Genomic DNA, 21147 nt, shown 5'->3' with positions numbered 1-21147 from the left:
CGAGTGCCGTTCAATAGAACTTTTTATGGCATTGGAAGCACCCTGTAAATCTCCATTGGCCAACATGAATCAGCCATATTCTGAGCATGTGAAATGTGCTAACAAAACTGAGGAAGGGAACTTTTCATTTTCGTTCAAGTAGTCAACGTGAGGCTAGTGCTAGTGACTACCACCTTGGGCAGTGCAGGTGTAGACAGACATAGTTTGAATCAAGCCCTGAAACTTAATAGCCCTAACCCTCCAGGAATGGGGACAGGAACTGCACCTAAATCACAGGGTTGCTGTGAAGAGTAAGTGACCTCAGGAGGCCTTAGGTAAAGCACTTAGCACAGAGCCTGGCACGTAGTGATCTAGAGTTGGGAAGATCAGCACTGGTGTGCATGTCCAGACCCTGCCCAGGAGACTGGGGCCTGGCCTCTGACTTCAGAACCCTGTCAGACCACCTCCACAGCCTCGCACCTGTGCGGTACAGCCCACTCTGGTCTGAGTGCAGGCTCATCATGTCACCATCTGGTTTTAAACTGACTTCCAACTAGTTCTGCTGACTTCTGAGGGTCCATTCTGTTTTTTCTTATCAACAGATTGGCAGGCTTGTTTGTCCAGCCCTTGTGAGTGAGGTTAATGTGACTCAGTCTCTGGAGCATACCCGAGCATGAGTCTGAGTCTGGGCCACCACCTTGCCCCGGCCCTCCTCCAGTGTGCTCAGCTGAGGTCACACTCTGCTGGGAGGCCAACTCCAACCTGATTGACCGGGATTTCCAGCTGCTGCTGAAAATGTGTTGGGAGGAAGGGCAGGAGGGGGTGGTGCCCTGACTCTAGGCCAGGACGTTTGGTGTTTCTGAATAGGCACCATTCAGTCTGGCTTCACTGTTGAGAAGATGACACTTTATTCTGTCCTCTGTGGAAACAAAAGCTGCTCCTCTGAGCACTGACCTACATAAATTTTCATCCCGTCTCCAGCCTCCTCAGGCCAAGCAACTGGACAGAGCAGCAGAACAGGGCTCTCCCCTCAGGATTTTGCCAACGGACACAGACACTGCCCTTTTGCCTGGCTGGTCTCTCACTCAGGGTGTGCCGCACAGCAGAGTGGGGAGTCTCAGTCATGAGCTCAGCCCCTCAGCCCCTCCCTGCCTCGCTGGGTGTGTTGTCTTCGGTTCACTGTACAAGGTGTTTATTTCCTTCCAGTCTTTCCGACACAATTTTTCTTTGCTGCTGAGGTTAGATGTGATTTTGTATCCATGTATTTCCACAGACCGTAAACAACATCATCTTAGACCTCCCCAGCAGAGTGCTGGAGGCCTGCCCTCCTCTGAGCCTTTGTTTACTTGCTGCTGGTTGGCAGCAGACAAGAGGTCATCCAGGGTGCTGAACAGGTCAGCTGCCCAGAACAATGAGGACAAAGTGCTATGGCTCAGCCTCGAGGCTTTATGCCCTTTTGGCAAGATTTCTTCTTTCCTCAGTCACAGGGCAGATCTGCACTAATCCAGCTCTCCCAAAGGCGGCCTACTCAGGGGTCCCCTCCCCTGGACACCTGGTCAGGCAGCCGTACAGACCTGCACAGACAGGGCACTCTGCCCTCGATGCTGGGCCAACCTCTGAGCCACACTCCAGCCACCACAGCTGTATCCACAAGCTACTGTCCATCTCCCAGGGTCACCTGAAGACTTAACTAGGCACCCTGGCTGTCCTTAGATTCCTTTCTACCCACATCTTTAAGGTCTGCCTCTACCAAATCAGTGTCCCATGCCTGAACTCACTTGCGTTTTCCTATTTGGACTTAGGATTGGTCCTTTTTCCTACCCAGGTCCCATCCTCTTCTAGGCTCTTCCATGACCAAGGCCACATGGCCCAAGCATCTCCAAAAATAATGCAGTCTCTCAAGAGCATGCCTGTGTGCCTGGGATTAGCCTGTGGTTTGTCAGCTCATGTCAGTCTTAACTGTCAGACCTCTGGTATCCTCACACCAGATCAGACAGGCATCTATATTGAAACTTTATTACAAAGTTATAAAGCAGAGCTCTGTAACAAAAAATACACATTTGGGTTTGCTCTTAACACCCAAGTAAGTCTGAGAAAATCTTAACATAAGCCACTTGAAATAACACATTCACATCCAAAAGATTTCAACAAATTTATACATTTTATATTGAGCACTAATTCCTGTACAGCTTATTCTTACTAGTTTGGATCCAGCTATTCCAATGTATTATGAACCAGTCAGCTGTCCATGTCTTTTAAAACAAGTCTCAACTGAAACCTCAGAACAGTCACAGCAAAAGCCATGGAATAATGGAAGAATTAGATGTTTCCATGAAAATTAAGACCAAGGACCTATGAGGAGCAGGAGAGAATATTCAAGGATAAAAGTCAAGTTTTCTACCTAGGTTAGATAGTAACTGAAATGGGATCTTAGAATTCCCAACTTTTACTTGGTGTAGGAATAAAGAAGATACCAAAAAAGTGGGGGGAGGTGTTTGCCACCTTTTTTTCGTAAATGGAAACCACCAAAAGAGGTTAGAAGACTTCAAGGCAAGTTCTTTCTCCAAAATGAGTAAATGACATCAGTTCTAATTCTTACTGAGGTTACAGACCAACCATCAGGATATTATTAACTCATGTCTAAGAGGGAAGTTGGGAGGTAGGGAGAGGTAAGGCCTCAGCAGAGAAAGCAAGTTTTAAGTAGGGAGACAGCCAGCTTCTGCCCTGAAGTTATTGCTAGGTTGTAACTGAGCTGCATACATGTAGACCTGTTTCACAGTGGAATTGAGGAGTAGCTGAATCCTTTGTTAAACTGGTAGGCACTGTAAACTGTAGTATTTACTGTCCAGCAGAAAGATGAAAGACGATGTCTTTATAGGGAAATTTCTTGACTCCCCCAGTTCCTACAAAGGCTGTAGCTCAGAATCAAATCACCCAGTATAATGTCAAGGTAAGTGGTCCAGTGTTCAGCTGACAACCACTTTAAAATTATTTCACTCCCCCAAAAGAGATTAGTGGTTGACAGAAAGCATTAAACATGTCTGTACCAATAAACAGGTCCTCTTAGAGGTTTCCCACTGCTTTCAAAGTCATGACTGGTTCTTCCAGTCTGAGAGATCTTGGCTGCATGGGGTGGGGGTGGGGGGACTGCCAAGGCCTTCGGGTGTTCAAGGGTTTGCATAGCTCGCCCAGTAGTGACGGCAGCACACACCGCTCTTCTGATAGTACACAGTACGTACGTTTGTGCTTGGTTAAGCTTCTCCGGCAAACTTAAGCTCTTCCAGTGGTGAAAAGACACTAAGAGGGCTCGAGAACATCACCTGTTCGTTGCACGGCCCTTCCTAAAGGGCCTAGAGAATGCTTCTTCCTGACCTGCCCCTAAATCAGCAGGTTGAGAAAGGAAATGGGAGTAGGGAGTCCCCACCAACCTGGGGAACTAAGACTTCCAGCTGTCTGCTCAAGGGCTGAATCCAGCCTCGTTCAGTACGTTCTGATACCTCTTAGGTGCTCTGTCTCACATGCTCAGTCTCTGGGAGCTTCATGAGAAGTCTAGCTAGAGAAGCGTGAGGCTCTCTCCCTCTGTTCCTTCAGTGAGACCATGTTTAAAACCTCCATGGGAAAGAGGGATCTCACGCTCAGGGGAAAGTGGTTTAAGGCTGGCTGCTGGACAAGGCAAAGCCAAGCAGAAAGCCATTGCTTCCACCCAATGCTTTCCCTTTTCTCATAAACTAAAATTAAGGATGGCACAAAGTCAGGCCCCAAGAGAAGCAGCAGAGATGATCCACGCACCATCTCACGCACAGAGACTGGAATTTCCCAGCAGTTTGAAAGCCAGATGCTTTGTTGACTGCCAAGGTCAGGTCAAGAGACTGATAGCTTCCAATCCCAGCACTTAAGGAAGCAACTCTTAATGACTTCAAATTTTTTCCATAGCATTTGTGTTTCATTTCTCGCCAGAAATGAGTTTACTGCGCCAAATTCTGTCCTAAGGAGGATCACTATTGGTCTGGGAAGCTAACATCTTTTTGGTCTGAAGAAACACATGGATTTTAGGTAATGTAGCAAGAGACTTTAGCAAAGGTCGGTTAAAGCACAGAAAGCCAGAGGGACCAGAAATGAATCCAGATGTGCTGGGGAAGAAGAGAGCCATTTCTACCAGGACTTCCGATGGGTGGAACAGAGACACGCAGTTCAGGGGGATGGGTGGGCTACAGGAGGAAGGGTGAAACTGTTTAGGTTCTCAGAGGAAGGGAGGAAGATACGGTCCAAATTCCAGAAAGTCCTCTCTTCATTAGTTACCATCATCACCCCAAGATCGCTGAAACAGGGACTTGCCTGTGCGATCTGTGCATGCCCAGAGGTGACACAGCATCTTGCTTGCCCTGGTCTTGGGAACACTGCAGATTTTCTTGTTAGGCTGCCCCCCTGCAAGCTGGCCAACTGTGGGCCCAGACACCTCGAGCTATGTCCCTGTAAGGCACTGAAGAAGCTGGTACAAGCCCTCAGGATCGGAAGACGTGCACGGCTCGGATCACGTACTGCCGGCAGATGGGACACTCGTTCATGCGCTTGCCACACTTGGTACAGGTGACCATGTGGCCGCACTCCAGCAGAACACAGTCAATGGGCGAGTCCATGCAGATCCGACACAGGTTCTCCTCCAGGCTGGATGGCACTGCTCCCCCTGGACACACACAGCAGAAAGGGGGTATAGAGGAAAGTAAGAAGACTGTCTAAGTGTACGGGGTTGGGGGACAGGGGGAGAACAGGCACACTGGGAAAAGCCCCCCCAAATCCACATACTTCACTCAAACTGAACTCCAAGAAAACTTTTCCCCAGTAGTTAATTTCACTTCTTTGTTTAATCTGCACCTCTATAGGTCAGGCTATAGATTTGAAGAGTCAAGTACTTGTAGACCAAAGACGTCCCCAGAACATGAGAACTAAATAAGGCAAAGTCCTCAAAGCTTAAAAGAAATAATTTTCAGACAACTGAGGCTGTAATACAGCCAGTGAGTGGCACTTAGGGACTTAATACTCTGAGGCAGAACATGATGAAAAGATAAAACTGGTTCAGAAAAGTTTAGATATAAATGGAGCTGTAATGAATGGCTCACTAAGGATCATGAGGCTTATATGTAAACATATCCCCAATTTAATAAAGCCAAGGGTCACAGGAGCCCCTGGGCCATGCCACAGACGACCCCCAGGCTTCCTCTGAGGAGATGTCGTGGTGCAAGAACCCGGCAGAGATTATGGATCCCTCTTCTCTGCTCCCCACACACAGCTTTATTCATACTCTCATGACTGCTCATCACACTGCATGAGAATTTTTCAGTTTGCCTACTTGTCTCCCTACTACACTATGGGCCCCTAAATTCAACAAATGCAATCAATTTCTATAATAATGTACTAAGCATCTGCTATGTGCTCTGAGGTCTGATTTTCATCTTTGAACCCCTGCAACCAGTCACATGGTAGGTGCTCTCTAAATGTCTGACAAATGAACATCTCCCAAGGGAATGATAACAGCCCACATTTATTGCAAGCTTACAGGTGCTAGCAGGGTCCTAAATGCTTTGCATGTTTTAACTCATTGGATCCTCACAAAAACTATGAAGCAGGTACTCTTGTTACTCATTTTATAGATGAGGCAACTGAGACCAAAGGGTTAAGTGGCTTGCCCAAGGGTTCAAATCCAGGCAGGCGGACTTCTGGGCAAGGGGCCTGAGGGCAGGGACTGCCAATAGAGTATTAACTGCTCAGTGCACAGTTCTCGACAAGGCTAACTGGCTTGTGCAAGTGGTAAGATACAGTGGGCATGACCAGCATCCTAGGTTAGCTGCAGGAACAGAAAAACCTTCACTTCCCCAAAGCCAACCATCCCCAGCATGTTTTAAATGGTAGCCTGAACCAGGTAGCTATAAACAGGCAACTGGCCCCATACCAGCCACCTCTACGGTTCCACAGGGAATTCTCTCACACTCCATTGCCTCTGCACTTTCTTTTCCTGTTCCCTGGACTATTCAAAAAGTCAAGAAGCACTTGAGGAAGGCTGGCTGTAAGAGGCAGTGAAATCTATTTACCCCTTTGAGGAGCTGTTGGCCCTAACAGGGAAGGTTTGGAAACAACTGAACTATATAAATACCTAAGATGAGCTGGAGTAATTTATAGAATCTCATTACTGATTATTTCTATCAGGATTAACAAATTCATCAACTCAGTTGCCAGCATTCTTCCAAGGAATCAGAAAAAGAAAGACACCAAGTGGATTGGCCAGATCTTGGTATCAGATGAGGGAGTCAGTTTAGAACTCCAAATGATTTGGGGGAGTTCAACTCTTGAGAATTTATCAGCCAGAAGACTGTGCCCCATTCTGAACTGTATGATTGTGAGCTCTTCCCCAAGAAAGGATGTTCTCAGAGTAGTGCAGGGACCTGCAAAGCACTTTAAAACTTTTTCAGAAGACTCTCCAAATTTGTTATTTAGTAAAACAGCCATGTAGCCTTTAGGCTTTCAAAAAGGTCTATCTAGCATGTTTTAGAATGATTTGGATCTGCAGTCAAGATTCCTGCAGTGTGTTCTGGAGGTGCCCAAAGGCCCAGTGGTGGTCTTTAACACATGGGTGAGTTTGTGGCAGCTGAGCGCCGATCTATCCCCAGAGCAGTTCTAACCACTACCCAGCCCTGTACAAACAAGGCTGTCAGGTCACCACCCTTTTTTTTTTTTTTTTTTTTTTGGCCACACCGCGAGGCATGTGGGATCTTCGTTCCCGACCCGGGATCGAACCTGCACCCCCTGCAGTGGAAGCTCAGAGTCCTAACCACTGGACCACCAGGGAAGTTCCCACCACTCTTTCTTTTTAGTTGGTACCAGAAGCTGAGAAACATCCCAAGTGATTTCCCTGAAGGTGTACACAGAAACCCTTCCCACTCAGACCAAAATGGAGTGAAAACTATAGGGGAGGGAGTGCCTTAGCCCCAGGAGTGTGGGAAATGCACCGGATGTGCCACATGCCACCACTTGCTTTGCTGAATATTTTACAAATGCTGGCTTCTGAGCTCTGACAACCCAGAGGCATGCAGATCAGGCTGCCCCTAGGTGTCCTGCCACTCTTGTCCTTTCACGGGGACAGGGATGAGAATTTCCAGAGATGCTGAAAAGCCTTGGTTCCCAGTGAATTCCCCCACACCCTCTCTGGACGCTGACATGAATTCTTAGACTGATAACAGGAATCACGGCTGAAGGAGGGGAAGGACAGAAGAGCTAAGAGCCTAAGCCTGTTCCCAAACAGGAACAACTACATACCGTTTTGGTCTTCAGCACCACACGCTGGAAAGGAAAGAGAAAGAAGGCGTCTGAATATGTGACGGCACGAGGAAAGCCTCCAGCCACCCTGCCTTCACTTCCGAACTCTGACTGCTCACCTGCTGGGAACCAGGCCGGCCAAGAGCCCAGACAGAACACCCGCCCTCCTCACTCCCCCTACATGCGGAGGACTCACACACAGCTCCTGCCGGGGTGTCTGGTCTAGTCTTAGAAAGAGAGATTCCACTGCTTTGCCATGAACAAAACTGCCAAGCAGGAAGGATACTGCATAAGCACAGTGTCCTTTTCTGATGCTTCTGAAGCCAGCACTAAGTCAAGAAAGGAGGAACAGTCTGCTCCAGTCAGCCAGGGAGTTGGGATGCAGCCCCCCGGCGGAGCCATCTCCTAGTCCCAGGTCCTCGCCACTCTAGGGAGGTTCTGGGGACGATCCCAAAGGGGAGAGTCTGTGATCAGGTGACCAGTCAGATGTCCCCTAACTCTGACGAATCTGAGCTTCTGGGAGAGGAGAGCCCCAAATCCGACTTCAACCACTGTTAGCAGGCAAGGAGTCAAAACGACCTGCAGGACCAAATCAGCGGGGGAGGGGTTGTTGGGGGGCAGGGGGCGGGGGTAGGTTCTGGGTGAAGTCACTTCAGGAAATGCAGAGTTCCACACGGCTCAACTCCTCTCTCTTCTGCAGGACTTCTCTGCCTTTACTGTTCCATTATTCATCCACCATGAATCAGCAGCAGGGACATAAAGTTTCTTTTTTTTTTTTTTCCAAACTCATCTGAGCACAGACCTTGATATTTTACTGGGCATCGCTGAAAATGATACCATGCTTTGGGAAATGAACAGCCCAAGTGCAGGCAGGACACAGTGTTCTTGCACCGTGTGTGCAAAGAAGGAGTACTGGTAAAGGCAGTAGTCAGTATGGCAGGGGTGACGTGTGTGGGGAAAGGCCACGGACTTGGACCAGGAAATCCTCAGTTCAAATCTGGGCTCTACAATAAAAGGAAGACACTAATAACGCCTATTTCACAGGCTGCCCTGAGGAGTAAATACCCAATCCCAGCCCTCAACTCCAAAGGACAGCTATTATTAGAGGCTGCAGATGTGTAAGGTGACTCCTTCCTGGGCTAAAAGCAGGGAAATTTAGTCAGGTCGATGTCGACTCTCAAGAGAGACAGCAAACACTCTGGAACTCCGTGCAGCTGTCACCCAGGCGGCCCCTCACCCAGGTGCTGTAGCCCCTTCTGATCCTTGTACAGCCGCGTCACCCTCTCCATCAGCTCCCACTTCTCACAGCAGCCCTTGTAGTTGACGAAGTTGCGAGCCAGGATCTCTTTGAGCTGCCGCACGGTTAGACCTTCAATGTCCTCCAGGTCGGTCAGGTCAGACAGAGAGGCCCTCCGGCCTGGGACGAAGCTGTCCTCTGAGTCAACAGACTGCAAAGGCAAAGATGAGATCGGTGGGCTCAGCTCCCCCAACCCAGGCTCTCCCTCCCAGGACCCCAGAGCACTCATCACCCCGTGCTTTTGGTGACTGGCCTCAAGAGGAGTAGGAACAGGAGTAGTAGCTGGCATGGCGCCCTGCATCGCAAGAGAGACCGCGGTGTCTTCCCAACCCGAGCCCTGTGCTCAGGCGCAGCCGGCCCGACCCGCCCAGCAGCATGACCCAGTAGAAGGAGCTGCAGTCTGAGGCAGGTGGCCCTGGCTTTGAATCTGATTCCTCCGCTGATTAGTACTGAATAGTATCAGGCAAGTGGCTCACCTCTCGGAGCCCAACTGCCCCTCCATGAAGAAGAGGCAGCAGACCTGCCCCACAGGGTTGCTGTGATGACTAAACGCAGCAGCAGAAACTACTGAGAATGGTGTTGGTCCTTCTCCCCCGGAGACAGTTCTGCTTTCCCACGAAGGAGCCCACCTCCTGGTCAAGCATCCTCTCTATGCACCCGTGACAATAGCTCCACGGCCCCGATGGCTGTGCCCCCCTGTGCACTGGGCCCGCCACGGCTGAGGCCTGAACTCCCTCCCATCTTTCCTCCTGACTATCTGACTTCCTTCCCCTAACAATGGCTACTGTGTGCTAGAAGCAGAAGAAAAGAACAAGATTTGCACAGCGGCACCGGGAGCCTGCCCTCTGGCACCTCTTAGAAAGTCAAGAGACTGGAAACTAATGGGCCATGTGGCTCCCCAGTCTCCACTGTGACTCACAACTCCACACGAACACACTGACAGCCACAAAGGTTAATCTGGAATGCTAACACTAAACTCCACCCCTGAAAACAGAATTTCAGAAGGACTATCATCACACACTGATTCTCCTCTCTCCACTTTGAGTCTGCCAAGAGGTTCCTAATAACATCCTAAGAACGCCAGTGAAAGAGCAAAGGCAAAGGCACAGACCCAAGCAGGGGCCCCACCTGCGTCTCATCCTCAGCAGGTGCTCTGGCTGTGCTCTCCAGGTAGACGGGTTCCTCTTGGTCCTGAGACACATGGCCATTGGCCTGTGGGAAGAAAAAGGTGCCATCACATCCACAGAGATGTCCCAGGGATAGCATGGGCCTCCTGCCAGCTCACACCATATCCAAAACGCATTCCCATCTCCCCCGGAAATCTGGAGTCTCGCATAACAGCACTACAAAAGCCTGCTCTTTAACACTGACTTTGTCAGGCAGGGAAGCAATAGAAATAAATTTCAACTCTAGAACAAGATGCATTAATTCTGCCCACCACCAGGACGGCATTAACCGCCACTCACCGTCAATTTAGTCTGTTTGAACACTCCGAGTGAAAGGAAGATAACACGTCCACTCCTGTGAGGGACCGCTGTCAAGTTTTTTCCTGATACTGACCCCAAACTACCCTCCCGACAACTTCTGCCCACCGTCCCTGGTTCTGCCCCCAGACCAATGCCAACTATTTTCTTCCCAGCTGTTCATATCACAGCTTCCCTTCCTCCACACAAAATCTCCCCCACTTCCTCATCTGGCCTGGATGAGACAAAGTTTCCAGACCCTCACCACCCTACCCCTCTCTTCTGGCTAGTTGCTGCTCTCACATTCTAGAAATATGCTCCAACCAGCAGGGCACACTATTACTGAGAGCTGTCTTGAAACCTGGTCAAAAATTATTATTAGCCTGAGACTATTTAAGACAAACGCCTGTGCTTAAGAAGTTTCATTCTGCTTAGAATTCTAACTTCTCAAAAGGTTCCTCCTAGATACTCCTTCAGGTTTTGCCACAGAGTAGTCAGAACTGTGAGCCTCCTAATCCCATCACCACTGAAGCCACAAATCCCTTAACTAGATCCTCTTCACCCACTGCTCCCAACAGGCAAAGGGCCTGGTGTGAGCCCAGAGCAAAGAGGTGTCTGAGCTCACAGGCCTTTTCCACTGGTCTCAGTAAAAGAAACCAGTCACTCACTGCCTCTAGCCGCTCATCTCAGATTAGGATGCATAATACGGAGCTAATTAATAACAGGCAAGCGGGCTTCCCTGGTGGCGCAGTGGTTGAGAGTCCGCCTGCCGATGCAGGGGACATGGGTTCGTGCCCCGGTCCGGGAAGATCCCACATGCCGCAGAGCGGCTGGGCCCGTGAGCCATGGCCACTGGGCCTGCGCGTCCGGAGCCTGTGCTCCACAACGGGAGAGGCCACAACAGTGAGAGGCCCGCATACTGCAAAAAAAAAAAAAAAGAACAGGCAAGCAACTACAGTGGCAATGAAGAGTAGAAATAACCATCACCACCAAAAATGCCAAGGGACGATACAACCCCACATATAGTACACATGTACGGAGATGCATCCAAAACAACGTCTAGTTCTCTCTTAGATTTACGTCGGTGTAGTACACACTGGCCTCCTGGTGTCACCTTGGAGTTACAAAAAGTCTTTCAGAGCCTAACCTCATCCTAAGTAGACAGCTTCTTGTATGTCCTTTCTTTTCCAGGAAAGAGAAACTAGATCTCATGCTGCAAAGTATGCTCCTGTCTTTTCAGTTTGCCCACTGGCTAAACCAAAATCTACAATGAGTATGTGTGCACAGTTGTGCTTATTCCACACACTTTCTTCACCAGCAACTACTGCCAGGACATTAAAGGTACAGGAAAGGGCCCTGGTAGGGTGAATGGTATAAGCAGATTTGCATCCTGGGTGCAGTTCGCTGTAGAATCGTTGGGCAGCCACGCACAAGTTACTTTGCTTCCCCTGTTTTTCTGGCTGACAAAATGCAGACCTCACCAGAACAGGGGATGTGAGCTGACCTGAAGGCCCTCTGAAAACATCAGAGAAGTACCCAATGAGATCCGGTACACAGTGTCTCCTGTGGGTGCAGTCTGGAAACTTCTGATTAATGAAAGGAAGCTTAAAACCGACTCCTTTCATTGGAAAAGCCACCTGAAGGTTCTTAAGGGAAAAAAAAAATCCCTCAAGGCACTCTCCTGGCTCCCCATAAACACAGCGAAAACACTTAGTCAAGCAAAGGGAGGAAGTCAAAGCAGGAGCCCAAACCTGTCCAGCAGACAGAGCCAGAGCTGAGGGAAGAGTTAAACTCCAGAGCGCACTGGGGAGAAAGCAGGCTCAAGCCAACAAGGGAGCTGCTGAGTTTCCTGAAGGTAAAGCATGCTATCACAGTGGCCTTTATGCCTCAGTGCTCGTCAGAGCTGAATCAGGGGGCCCCATCCTGGCAAAGGAGGTGATCATAAACAAGAGGTAGCAGCCATCCACATCCTGTGTGGGAACTGACAACACTGGCACGTGCCTGCTCTAGGCGGCTGAAAGCCCTTTAGACGTGAGATCACGCTAGTCTGTCCTCCCAACATCCTGGCAAGAGCAAAAGTGGTCTGGATTACTAACCCCATTTCATTGTTATAGGCTCAAACCTCACCCAAACTGACCCAAGAGTCAGTGACAAACTGGATGTGGAAAACGGATTTCTTAGGTCCTAATCCTCCCACTATTGCCCAAGCCATGTAAGTAAAAGGCTCACCAGGGCACCTACGTATGTCTACGGGACGCCATCATGCCTTACGCAACGGTGAGGTCCACCTGCATCACTCTAATCCAATAGTTGGTTTCTGCATCTACCTTCCCCCTTAGAGGGGCTTTCTCAGCACAGAAGCAATGTGTTACTCATTTCTGTACTTTTCATGCCTGGTTCATGTTTCAGTCGATGTGCTGCTCTGAGCTTACCATTCCCAGGCCCCACTAGGATGCTGGTAAGGCTGCTTACTGTTCAACAGCCCACCAACCACTGCCCCACCCAGACAGAGGCTGGCAAGAGAAGCAGCGCCCTTGTCCTAGTCACAGTGTTTCCCCACTCTCCCTTCCCTCTACATGTTCCTTTTCCTCCTTTGTGCCTTGTGACGGTCACTGAGGAACGGAGTTCCCCATCCAGCCAAGGAAGACCACAACAAAGGTGAGTAAGTAGGAGGGCAATTTGAACAGAACTAAACACAAAGAATACCAGTGAGTTTTCTCAAAATATTTCTGGAAAAATGAATTTTTAAAAACTCTCTAACTGGGATATGTATATATTAAAAACAAACAAAAGGCCTTCCCTGGTGGCACAGTGGTTGAGAGTCCACCTGCCAGTGCAGGGCACACAGGTTCGAGCCCTGGTCCAGGAGGATCCCACATGCCATGGAGCAGCTGGGCCCGTGAGCCATGGCCACTAAGCCTGCACTCTCTAGAGCCCGCAAGCCACAGCTGCTGAGCCCACACGCCACAACTACAGAGGCCCACGTGCCTGGAGCCTGTGCTCCGTGACGGGAGAGGCCACTGCAGTGAGAGGGCCGCGCACTGCGGTGAAGAGTAAGTAGCCCCCGCTCGCCTCAACTAGAGAAAGCCCGCACGCAGCAACGAAGACCCAACGCAGCCAAAAAAAAAAAATGAATAAAATAAAATAAAAAATTAAAACAAACAAACAAAAAACACAAACACCCAGTATCGTGCATCAATATCCCTGAAAAAAGCCAAAACGTGAGTTGGATGTCCAGAAAACATCATCCCTCATCAGTAAGCAGAAAGGCATCACATAATCCGGACACTTAACCTTGCCCCACTCCCACGGTACAGGCGGGAGAGGAAAACGAGCCCTCCAACTGGCAGAGATGGTGTGGCTGCAAATGGGCCCGTACCTGCTGCCGGTCCCGAGCCTGGGCTGGGGGTGAAGAAGGGAGGCCGGGTGAGGTAGGAGGTATCGTGCTGGTGTGAGGCTGGGTCAGGAAGGCCTGCTGCTCGGGGGAGTCCGGGGACAGGCTGGGGGCATGAGTCCTGCCCTCCTGGGAGATTACAGGCTGCTGGCCAAGCACCAAGAACACCAGCTCCTCTTTCTCCCGGCACATGTCGGTAGAGATGTCATGGAGGCTGAGATAGTCCCTCAGGTCCTTCACCTTCATCTTCATGAGCTCCTCCCGCTGAAAGGCTGTGGCTCGGAAACGCTGGCAGAGAAGGCAGAGGCGGGGCCCGCTCCCCACTTGGCTCGAACAGGCCACGCAGAAATTCTTCTTACAGTCCAAGCAGGTCTGCTGCTTAGAGCAAGAGGCAGAGGAAACCACGTCAGACAGTGAGAACAAGACAGTGCGATGGGAGCTGGGCGAGACTCCCCCATCACTCTTACTTTTACTGAGCTCCTCCTCTCCCTGCGCGTGCAGGCTACCTTGCAGATTTCAGGGTAAGAGCCACTTGGAGGTGGCGCAGCCCCTGTAGGCATCATGTATCCACATACAGGACACTACGTGGAGTGTTCCGTCGGAGGCTTACTTTATTCATTTTACTGGTAGAGAAATGGAGGCTATTAATTAAGACTACCAGCTTCAGGATAAAAAAAACCCGCATTTTCATTGTCTCCCTCCTCCATTTCTTGTGGCGTCACCTTGGGGGTCTAACTCAGCCTCTCTGGGCCTCAGTTTCCTCATCTGTAAAGCAAGGCGATAACAGCAACTGCCTCATATGATTGTTGTAAAGTTAAGAGATAATGCATTTAGTATATCTGACACATGAGTCTTCAGTAAGTTCAGTGTTTTAATTATTCTTGCTAGGAAATACAAGCCAATGATAAGAGTCAAGATTCAAATCCTGAACTATGATTCTTTCTACTTTATTGCTGAGATAAGAAAGCAAATGCATAAAGGTTATGGTGGTGACTGTTGTTACTATTAATGTTATTCATTAAATCATTGAGGGGCCACTATGTGCTAGAGCTAGATTTGGCTTGTCATTTAATTCTCAAAGCAACCCCGCAAAGTAGGTATCCGCGTACTTCCCTGTTTTACAGACCAAGCATCTGAGGCCTAGAGAGATTAAATCCCATCCTAAAGGGCAGGCAGTAAAGAGTAGAGCTGGGATTCTCACTCGAGGTCTGAGTTTGGTGCCCACAGTCATGCTCACATTGCCTAACTCAGCCCCAGGCGAGCCTACAGCTGGGCTGAGTCAAGGGCCTGGCTCTCCATCTCCCAACTGCCAACCCCGTGCCCCGTCTGCAGAGGCTGAGGCCCAGGCCCACCCCCACCCCAGGAAGGCCCACTCAGAGTGCTGGGAACTCAGTGGTGCCTGAGAGCCTACCCAGGACAAATATTTAGTCAGCTCCAGGAGGCCCTCTGGACGTGATTAGGGAGCTCTCATCTGTGAAAGTACAGGGTGTCTCAGATGGGCAACGAGAGCGCCTGGAAGGCAAGCTGGTACCGCCTGGCAGCAGCTCCTCCCAGGATCGCAGACAACACAACTCATGAAGGCTTGCTCAGCTCACAGGAAGCAAATCCTCGGCCTCTCGCCCCGCAGGCTGACCGAGCACGGTGACATCTGACTGAGGCCTGTTCCAGCCACCAGCAGGCCACATGCCACCAGACGGGTAATCCCTGGGCCCACGGGGCTGGTCCCGGAGGGCGCCCTCACTCATCCTTTAGAGAAATTAAAAACTTTTCATCCTGTGGTGACTTAAGTATTAACCTAAAGATTTCCGCTCCCTCTTTTCTAAGTATAGAAAGTTATTCAAGCTAACAAGAATGCCCAGGAGACTGAGATTCCCAGAGTCGAAATCACAGATACTCTTGTGTGGCACTGAAGTAAAAGTCTGCATAGCTGACGTCGTTATAGTTCGTTTTCTCTAAGTGTCATTCGTGCAGTAAAGGAAAACAAGCATAATGCTTACCATCGTTTTGACTAGTGATACTTAGAAGCTGGGGAAGGACACATATCAAGCTCCCTTATTCTCTACACAGTTATAACCAGACAATAAAATGTTCAGCGACTGACTGGAAAGGACGCATGGCTGCACTCGCTTCATAAGGGTTCTGGGACCAGTAGCCACTCAGGTAGAAACTGAACGTTTTTGGGTATTGGGGGTTCAGTCATATCTAAAGCTTTTCTGTTGGGCAATGAGATGTGCTTAGGATGACAGAGTGAAATGACGAGGCTTCCGTGTAGTAAAGCTGTAGGTCCTGACGTGGAACATTATTTAAGTCAATGCAGTTTGATAAGACCTAGCTTGACACAATTAAAAAGCCCCAAGTTGCTCAATCAGCCAGATCTAAACACCTCTCTTCTTCAAAGGTGTGCAGCGTATTGGATGCAAGATCAGAATGCAAAGGCAGCAACCAACCCAGCTTCTCCGTAACCCGCAGCTCGCCAGGGATTCTCAAGTCCCGGCATTGGCATCTGAAACACACCCTAGGGGAAAGAGTAAGACAGCGCTCTCTTGAGGCTAAAACCTCAGTTTGCAGAGGCAGAAGAGAACAAAGGAGAAGGGAAAAGCAGCTGTCAACAAATGTGGGCAGAACAAGCAAGGGAAATACATATGTATAAATTCTAGCAAATGGTGCAAACTGACTCATGAGGTCGCATGAAAGATGACCTAGGGGAGCCGACGAGCCTGCACAAATGCCAGGAACACAGGCAAACACCAGCATTGGGAGGCTGGCAGGGGCACCCGCCTTTGCCAATCCACCCTTCCTTGTTCTACCCTCTCCCCAGCATCGTTCCCTGGCACAGGGCGGGCCCACTTTCTCAGCCCACCAGCCCCTCCTCCTAGCCATCCTGCCCATAAGCATCCCCTCCTGCAGCCCACCGGGAGGAAAGGGGCAGCCCGAGGCATGACACACTAGGATTAAGTCCTAGCTGGTCACGTCCCAGCTAAGGGAACTTGTGCAAAACAGATAACCTCCCAGAGCGTCAGATTCTCACCTGTAAAGTCGGAAGCTCAGCCTACCTCCAAGGACTACTCAAGTACTACATGAGCTAAGGCACAGCAAACCTCAGCATGCGGCGGGCGCGCAACGCACTTAAAGGTAACACCGTCACCTCCTTTTCCCTTTCCCCCGTGCCTCATCTCCGACGCGGGCCAGTACCTAGGAGCCACCCCCTTTCTACTCTGAGATTTGAGTTTCTCTTCTACGTTCCCAAGTACAACCTCCCTGCCAGACCACCTCCCCAGCCTCCTGCTCAACCTGGTCAGCTCAAGAGGCTGGGCGCCAAACTCCCTCCAAAATAGGCAGGGCTGCTGCTAGACCATATGTAGGTGTTACCAATACAGATGGGATATGAGGCTTGTGGCAAATCCCAGTCTGCCATTTCTCTCTGAGACTGGAAACTCTGGGAAGGCAGGGCTCCATCTTTCTTACTACGTCCTCTCTACGAAGTCCTTAGTGCTCTCTGGACTTTGTACCCAATGAGCAGTCGGAAAATACTGACCTCGATGAAGAAAGGAAAAAGAGACAGTAGGATCCATGTAATCACGTCAATTCAAACACTTCTAGAAAAGACATTTTAAAAGCTTGCAGCTGTTAAATGCCAAACCCTTAAGATAAGATGCTGATCCACTTAAGCATGAAATTACAAGTGCAAAGTTCTCATAGGAGAAAACATCCTTAATATTCACAAAATTAATCCATCCCTTTGTGGCAAGAAAACATTGTACCAATAACCATCTTTTACCTTCCAGACTGGAACTTTCTTTCCCCCCACAAAAGCTCTTCTTGCTACAGAAGCTTTCTTTTTGTCTCCTTGTGTGGCTGCGTATTTGCCCCCATCTTCCTGTCAGACTACAAGCTCCCTACTAAGGAGGGCTGACATTCTTCATCTCTGCCTGCCTAGCCCACGCAATGTCTGACACACAGTAGATACTGAATAATATATTTTCCACTGAACCACTGAATAAAAAAAAAAAATCCTTATTTTAATCACTGTCAGGCTCCTAGGCACCCAGACCGATTCTCTGCCTTCTTTAGTTTGACCTCCTCCTCCGTTTCATCTGTCTTCAACAGCTGTGTGCCCTTGTATCTTAGTAGCTAAAGTACCTGTTGTATCTGAGTCTCAAATTTTTCATCTGTAAAATGGGTTAACAACCACTTCTTCACAAGGTCTGGCACAAAGAGCTGCTCACTAAATGGAAGCTACCTCGATCAATCTCGGCCTCCACCCTACACCAGGCTCTGGGAACTTCCCGCCAGGTGTGCAAGAGCTTCCTAAGTGCTACTCCCATGGCTCCATCGAATTACCCTCCTCACGAAGCCACGTCTGCTCCCTGAAATGGGATCAATCAGGTTGCTGCTTTGTTCAAACTCCTTCTGATGCTTCCTTGTTGTCTGGTGGCGATAGACTCCTTACCATGGCAGTCATGGCCCTTTACCACCTGATCCCAACCCTGCTGCCCTAACTTCCCTGGCCAAACAGGCACTCTGGCCAAACAGGCCACTCACAGTTCCCAAGTCCACCTTGAACTTGCTCCACATCTGGTGCTTTTACCTCAGCCACTGCTTTGCAAATCAACAAACTTTCCTTCATCCGGCTAGAATTATCAATTTACCAACAATGCCTGATGCCCTAGTACTTAACTTATGCAACTGACTATTATTAGTTCTTTGTAAATGTGGGCCTCCTCGACCAGACAGTAAGCTCCCTAAGGGAAAGACCTATGTCTTAGTATTCTCTCCACAAAACTGTAAGCTCCAGCTACTAGCATGCTGCTGGGACAGAATCGGCCCTCAGTGAAAATCTTCAGCATGGAAATGTCAGCCATAAAGTGATGAAAATAGAAATTCTCTGGTCTACTTCCTCTTTTTCAAACTGCTCTCAACTCAGCAGTCATTCATTCATTCATTCATTTATTTCTAAAATTTTATTGCCTACCTACCACGTGTCAGTCACTGTTCTAGATACTGGGGAAAAGTTGTGAACAAAATTGACAAAATCCCTTATCCTATGTACCATCTGAGAAGACAGGCAATCCACAAACACATGTATGTTGGGTGGTGATAACCACTATAAGGAAAATAAAGCGTCTTCCCACCCTGACCCAACCATCATTCTCCTTTCTCTGGGGGCAGTTTCTTTGTTCATTCACGTTCTCTCTTCAGGCTGAGCAATGTTAAGAACTCGCTAGATCCCCTGGTTCTCTCAAGTTTCCAATGTGCTCGACATGCTTATCCTGAGCCTGGATCACCACCATCGTCCTCTCTGCGCTTTCTCTCCATTTCCACTCCAGAGGATAACTGACTTTAAAAAAAAAGGGGGGAGGGTGGTTTCAAACAAACCTATTGCAAATTCATGCTGCTTCCTTTATTTGTTTATTTCTTAATTAATTTTGGGGGGGGGCGCTCCACACCGCTTGCGGGATCTTAGTTCCCTGACCAGGGATTGAACCCACAGCCTCAGCAGTGAAAGTGACGCCTGGACCGCCAGGGAATTCCCCATGCTGCCTCATTTAAACGAGGGTTTTCCCTATTCCTTTCTTGCCAATTACTCTGCCACTTCAGCTGGTTGTTCCTAGCATTTCTCACAATGTAACAATGAAAACAGCACGAGCTTTGACATCCAACAGACTATTGATGCACTTGAGGAGTCCCTGAAACTACTACCTTAGATAAAGGGAACAATTTCTTCATCTGTAAAATGGGAACAAATGATAGTAATACACACATCATAGGCTGCTGTAAGGTTTCAGTGAGACAACGCATCTGAAATGCCAGGCTCAGTGTCAGGCACATGACCAGGACCCGACAGCCCTCCTTCCATCTCATCTCAGACCCTAACTCCACCCCACCGTCTCCACCACCGACAGCACTGAGGCCACGTGGCCCCGAGTTCCTCCTACTCACCACTTCAGTCTCCATCATGGACTGAACCTTTCAGCCTACGTATAAAAGGAGAGGCACCCCTGCCCACCGAGCCACAGTCCCCTGGCCTGCAGGAGCCTCTCTGGTTGAGTTCTCAGTGACTGGAGTAGCCAAGCAAACCACAACAAAGCTTGGCTACGTGCCCACCTTCCCCGCACTGCACTGAGGTATAGGCAAAATACAACCTACAAGGCAAAATGCCAATTCTCCATTGTCTTACAGTTACAAAGGGGTGGCTGGTCAACACTTTAAGCTGCAGAAATTCTGACATGCTGACTGTCTTCTGGGAGAAAGCTTGAGAGTCAAAGACCTATGTTTGAATCCTGGCTCTGCCATTTAATAACCAGGTGATCTTGGGGCGCTACTTAAGTAGAGGGGAAAGAATGAGTATTTTAATGTCTCCAATGCTGTCAGGAACTTGACAGTTTCCTTTTTACCTGTTAAACTTTAAGCCTTAGTTTCTCATATGTAAAGTGGGAGTGTAGGGACCCTAAAACCTACATCATAGAGTTACTGTGAGGATTAAATGAAACAAAAACTCTATAAATTGCTTAAAATAGTCCCTGGCATACAGAAGGTGGTTTAGAAAGTATTTTTTCCTCTCAAATTTCTCATTATCATCATTTAAACGTCACATTCTAGGCTGCAAACCTCTCATTCTGCAGAAGAAGACAGATGCAGCAGTTCTCTGGGTCAGGGCTCACCTTCGGCCCCAGGCGTGCTTACCACAGACAGAGGGATGGCCCTCACCCGTACACCATGGCCCAGCCAGTGATTTTACCTCCTGCTCACTAATCTGGAAAACACGGCTACCATGCATTTCAAATGAAATGGCAACAGTAAATAAGCTCCAGTCTTCATCTTGTTAGGGTCCTGACGTACCTGAGATGTCCTTGACACTGTTTTCAATAAAAAGAACAAGTTCACCTGCAGCCAGGCTTTTTATGACGGCAGCTAATGAAGGAAATAACAGCAAGTGCCTGCTGCACCCCAAGCATCGCACCGGGCACCCTTCGCAGCTTAGCGCATTTTATTCCCACAACATTGCGAGATGTTGACTTGGGTACAATTATTATATCCCTACTTCATAGACGGAGAAGATGAATCTCAAGACAGGTAAGTCATACAGCTAGGAAGTTGCCTAGCTGCTATCAGAATTCAGATCTAGCTAGCTCCAAATCTACGCCAAGATGTGTTGCTTTTGCTTGGTTAGTTTTAATACCTTTGTGAAAGGACAGGTCTGGGTTGCCAGCTTTGCACAGGCAAAGGCCAGGGGCAGGCACCATGGAAGGGTCAGCAGACTTGCCTGAAGGCCTGAGGCTACAGCGACCGAGCAGGCCGAGAGGTCGACACTCACCTTCCTGGTCATGCTTGCGAAGTGGGCCCCGCAGGCCTTGCAGTTTGGTTCCGAGCCCGTGGGGGAAGGGAAGGAGCTGTACCCAGGGTTGGAATAGGCCTGCGTCCTGGCTCCCTGGGGTGGTGGGGCCTCCTCAGGCTGTCCATCCAGGCAGAACCAGTTGCAGCAGGTTGCCCACATGATAAAATCTGGCACGAGGGAGAAGGGGGTAAAGGTCAGAGTTAAGACACAGCTTGACGGCGTCCCCATTCCTGAGGGCACAGGTGAGCAGTGACATCAGTCCACACCTCCCATCACAGTCAAGGTGAGGATGGGCTTTCGGGGGCCACCGGACTTCCTACTGCCTCCTGCACCACACCCGCTGCCGTTACAGGAAAGGTGCACACAGACG

The 21147-nt window shown here is 49.3% G+C and overlaps 1 protein-coding gene across 9 annotated transcripts in view; it reads right to left on the bottom strand.

Annotated features, from left to right (window-relative positions):
- Positions 1–2117: 2117 nt before the first annotated feature.
- RFFL (ring finger and FYVE like domain containing E3 ubiquitin protein ligase) overlaps positions 2118–21147 on the bottom strand; it is a 67649-nt gene continuing 48619 nt past the window's right edge. For 6 of the 9 annotated variants that reach the window (XM_012533764.3, XM_033431511.2, XM_033431510.2 and 3 more), the window contains exons 2-7: positions 20757–20944; positions 13427–13816; positions 9713–9796; positions 8525–8735; positions 7288–7311; positions 2118–4663 (exon numbers count right to left, since the gene is read on the bottom strand). In XM_012533764.3, coding sequence (XP_012389218.2) covers positions 4482–4663; positions 7288–7311; positions 8525–8735; positions 9713–9796; positions 13427–13816; positions 20757–20944 — 1079 coding nt within the window. In that variant the 3' untranslated portion in view covers positions 2118–4481. The remainder of the gene's footprint in view (positions 4664–7287; positions 7312–8524; positions 8736–9712; positions 9797–13426; positions 13817–20756; positions 20945–21147) is intronic. The other 3 variants (XM_033431508.2, XM_033431506.2, XM_033431509.2) reach the window with 3 other exon arrangements.

Source organism: Orcinus orca, chromosome 19 (genome assembly GCF_937001465.1).
Source record: "Orcinus orca chromosome 19, mOrcOrc1.1, whole genome shotgun sequence".
NCBI lineage: Eukaryota > Metazoa > Chordata > Mammalia > Artiodactyla > Delphinidae > Orcinus > Orcinus orca.
Note: the sequence above shows the minus strand (reverse complement) of the source record. Positions and strands in the feature narration are given on the sequence as shown.